This window comes from Sphaeroforma arctica (assembly GCF_001186125.1).
Source record: "Sphaeroforma arctica JP610 unplaced genomic scaffold supercont1.749, whole genome shotgun sequence".
Taxonomy (NCBI): Eukaryota; class Ichthyosporea; order Ichthyophonida; genus Sphaeroforma; species Sphaeroforma arctica.
Window position 1 is genome coordinate 39,738 of NW_014039809.1, and position 3,825 is coordinate 43,562.

A 3,825-nucleotide genomic window follows, 5' to 3' on the forward strand; every position below is an offset into this window, starting at 1 on the left:
TGTGTGTGTGTGTGTGTTGTTGTATATATATATATATTATATATTATTATATATATATATATATATATGTGTGTGTGTGTGTGTGTGTGTGTGTGTGTGCGTGTGTTTGGCTGTTTTTTCTGTTTTGTGTGTATGTGTGTGTTTGTGTGGGTGCGTTGATGGTTGGGGGTGTAAGTATATCATTTTTTATCATGGTGTACACACCTTAATGTACATTTTAATAGCGTGATAACTCCACATCATCTATATGTGCGAAATAGCCTACTTGCCTAAAAAAAATGCCCTCATATTAATATATCGTATGATTCCCACAGAGATTAGCGCAAGATATGAAGACTCTTACGCAACAACTACGGGATCTTTCTCAACGAGCAAACGCACTGAAAGCTTCAGATTATGCCATGCGGCAAGAAAGCTCTGCACTGAGTGCTGTAGTGTCTCCCAGGCTGGGTAGAAGTTAACGGCCTGTTGCGATATGAGTATCATCCCACAGATTTATTAATTTCTATTTGAATGTAAGCGCAGAGACATAGAAGGGGACCTTGCAAATTACTTATCTCGTACCTGTAGCCGAAACTACACGTCGAGTGTTCGTAAAAGACGGAGAGTTTGGAGAGTTCTCCACTCAGACTTGTGGGGGCCTCAATAATTCGCAGGAGTGTTCATTTGCTTGCGCCTGTCTTCTTAACATGATGAGTGCTGGGTGTAAAGGGGACATAAGAGCCGAGTGAGTAATCTCAGAATATCCAGGGCCACTTTCTAAGCCGTACCCTTGCGATCGGTTAATAGATGCAGATGTCGATGTAGATTTGTCAACGCTGTGCAGGCCTCAAGCTCCTTGATCAATAGTAGACAGTGGTGAAACCAGTATATAGATTGACAGTGGTATCGAAGTAGGATCGTACAAAAATTCAATACCAAGTTACGTCTGATTCGGGCTTAATGAAAGCTTCATATACGGACGTGTGAACGATGTCTTAATAGCCATCGTACTACAAGCTGTGCTCTCTACTGCAAAACGGTATGCCAATTATCTGTGTACTCCTACACAAATATATATATACATTCTAGTTTAGATAATTCATTCGGAGCTCTGTGCGCGTGCATACAGCGGACAAACGCTTTGATGCGCGCTTTAAACTTGTAATATTAGGTGAAAATTGGAAGGAGGCTTAAGATCAAAGTGTATAGTACCTTATATTTTTAAAATCAACTGAATTGCACGCTTCATACTTGGAGATTCTGAGAATTGACATTCTCCACTTTTACTCATCCGAAGGTGCATCGATTGTGGTCACTCCCAAGCTGCTAATGAAAGTAGCAGGGTAGCGAACAGACGCTAGACGTTTGACAACCGAAGTAGGACGTTTAGAGTTACCTTGGCCAGTTATATCTAGAGCCACCATCTCTGCCAAGCCTTGGGCATTCGCGTACAGGAATGACTTGCCTTCCTCGCCCTCAGAAGGGTTAGAAACGGCCAAATTCACACCGCCTACGTTGTACTGGGTCTCGTTGTTAGTAGCGCCGAAGTTGAACTGGGCTCCCATAGAATACTCATCCAGCTCTGACTGAATCTTCCCAGTCGCTGGATCCAGAGTTCCAATTGACATAGAGCCTCTACTTCCGTTGGTTGTGTAATATTTACCCCTGGAGTACTGGCACCAACACGGAAACCGGCCCGCGGAAGTGGTGTCGATTTTTTAAACTTGCCATCTTTGATGTTAGCTTTGTATGTCGATACATCCCAAGTTCCAGCAATGGTGAGCATGATCAGCACATCTCCCTCATCAACCTGATCACTGTTCACCGTGCAGAATCCGAAAGGGTTAAAAATTGGATATAACTCTGTGTCTGGATTTGCAAGCTCAGTGGTTGCCGGACCTTTCTCGCCTCCTGTTTCAACAGTACCATCATCGTTCAAATGATAGTAGACCAACCCTTTATAATTATCCTCTTCTCCATGATATAACACCACCAGACCCTCTCCACGTGGTGTGAAGCTTACTTGTGCCGGTGCCGTATCTTCTGAGAAGGCAAAGTCATACTGTTCCACCTTTGTTTGCTCGACCTCGAGTTGTACTGTGTCACCTGCGCTCTTTGTTTTTCCGGTCTTGGTATCAAAGTTGAACATCTCCAAAGTTCCTTCTTCGCCGCAAGTGATGACGGCGATCAGACCCAATTCTTCGTGATAGTCAAGAGAGCACGGTAGTAACCCATTTAATTCCTGTCTGTGTTTCAGTTCCAATCCCAACTGGGGATCGATCTGCATCACACTGAAACTCGGGTCTCCAGCAATGATTGCCAACAAGAAACGCTGGTCTCCGTTCCTGTCGTTGGTTGCTATGGAATGCAAAGGCCGTATTGAACCCATACTATCGGACCAGAATTTAAATATATCTCTTTCTATTTTCACAGGCAAGCCTTTGCCACCCGTCTTGAACTCGTACATGTCATCGGCCTGGCCAGTTTCGTCATCGATGAGAAACCCACGCACAATATTGGCTGTGCTCATGTTGAAGCGCTCTTCCCCGCCAACCCCATTAGTCATAGTCCACAATCCCCGGGGCCGTGACTTTGCGGCTGCCAAACCCGTGCTTGCCACCATGATAGTAAACAATGTTGCTGTTACTTTAAACATTCTGGGTTAGATATCAATTCAAAATGTAGGTATATTGTGTCTTGATAGTGGTTTTTGTTCTGTTATGTTTTCAATCAGAGAGTTTGTGCGCTCTTAAGTACTAAATTTGTCGAGCTACGGCTCACTACTTTTTCTGGTGATCATTTAGATCCACGCAAGAGGCGGGATTCAAATTCGGTTTTACCTAAATTCTACGCCTGAAAGTGAGGCTGAATCTTCATCTCCATCTCTAACTCTGTGTACTTTGTGACGGCCACCGTGAGGCGTGAAGTGTCGCGTCTGCGGTTTGCACTGTACTCGGCATTCCGCACTGTGGTCTGTGGCTCTGTGCACACAAAATATTGAAAATCAAAACAGAGAGTGATCGTCGAAATTCCGAATTCGTCACTGATCGATACTCGACGATCGATCTGTTGTGAATTATCATCATTGACCTGAGCGAGTAATAATGCTAGATAATTGACCAATGCGTCGCCGGCGTATGTATAAATATGTCGGTGTGCCCTGAGTGAGTCCCTGACGGCCTGACCCTCACTCTCAGTCCCATGCTGCCCTGTCGGCACTCGGTAGTCCAGTAAAAACTAAAAAAAGAGGGGGGAATTAAAAATAAATAGAAACAAAGGCAGATCTGGTGAACCTGGAGCCCATTCAGCCCAGGGCCAGGAACAGAAGAACGGCAGAAGTCAGAACCCGACCTATTTTATTTCGAAGTATTTAGTATAGTAGAGAGGAAAAACTTTTGAACCCGCCGACGGCCGAACGTCAAGAAGCCGCATCAGCGCCCCGACCCCCGACTGCCCGGATGGCGGCCAAACCAGGCCTGAGGCCGTGATGACGTGATCCGTCATCCGCCTGATAAGGCTGAAGCCCTGAGGGCTGACTGACTGACTCTCGGGCCTCGGCTGAGGCTTCCTGGTTCAACTTCAGCTTCTCAATATTTGTTTTTTTTATAATAAATCAATTCTCAATTCTCCGACAATAATTATAAATTCTGGAATCCCGTAAATTCCTGTCTCAGGAATTTACTCTCAGAATATCTCCATTTATTTATAATAATAATAAAATTCTAGAGTCTCTACTGTCTACACTCTACAGTCTACAGTCTACATAGACTCTTATTTCTACTCTAGAGTCTAGATACTCTACAGAGTACAGATTAAAATAGAACAGGTGCAATTACTATAATC

The 3,825-nt window shown here is 44.3% G+C and overlaps 3 protein-coding genes across 3 annotated transcripts in view; 1 reads left to right on the forward strand and 2 right to left on the reverse strand.

Annotated features, from left to right (window-relative positions):
• SARC_08386 (hypothetical protein) overlaps positions 1-2,688 on the forward strand; it is a gene marked incomplete at its 5' end in the record, with an annotated part of 3,900 nt that extends 1,212 nt beyond the window's left edge. Inside the window, one exon of the mRNA XM_014297644.1 lies at positions 315-2,688. Within this exon, the coding sequence (XP_014153119.1) occupies positions 315-461 (147 nt within the window). The 3' untranslated portion in view covers positions 462-2,688. The remainder of the gene's footprint in view (positions 1-314) is intronic.
• On the reverse strand, positions 637-2,679 carry SARC_08387 (hypothetical protein). The gene has a single exon (XM_014297645.1). It carries the CDS (start codon positions 2,636-2,638, stop codon positions 1,493-1,495), a length of 1,146 nt encoding a protein of 381 aa, XP_014153120.1. The 5' UTR covers positions 2,639-2,679; the 3' UTR covers positions 637-1,492.
• Positions 2,689-2,829: 141 nt separating the features above from the next.
• Positions 2,830-3,486, reverse strand: SARC_08388 (hypothetical protein; the record flags this gene model as incomplete). Its single annotated transcript, XM_014297646.1, has 2 exons — positions 2,830-3,219; positions 3,376-3,486. 2 exons carry the CDS (start codon positions 3,484-3,486, stop codon positions 2,830-2,832), a joined length of 501 nt encoding a protein of 166 aa, XP_014153121.1.
• Between the last annotated feature and the right edge of the window lie 339 nt (positions 3,487-3,825).

Excerpts from the sequence above, each read along its gene's own strand:
- SARC_08387 (XM_014297645.1), bottom strand. The coding sequence starts at position 2,638 with ATGTTTAAAGTAACAGCAACATTGTTTACTATCATGGTGGCAAGCACG.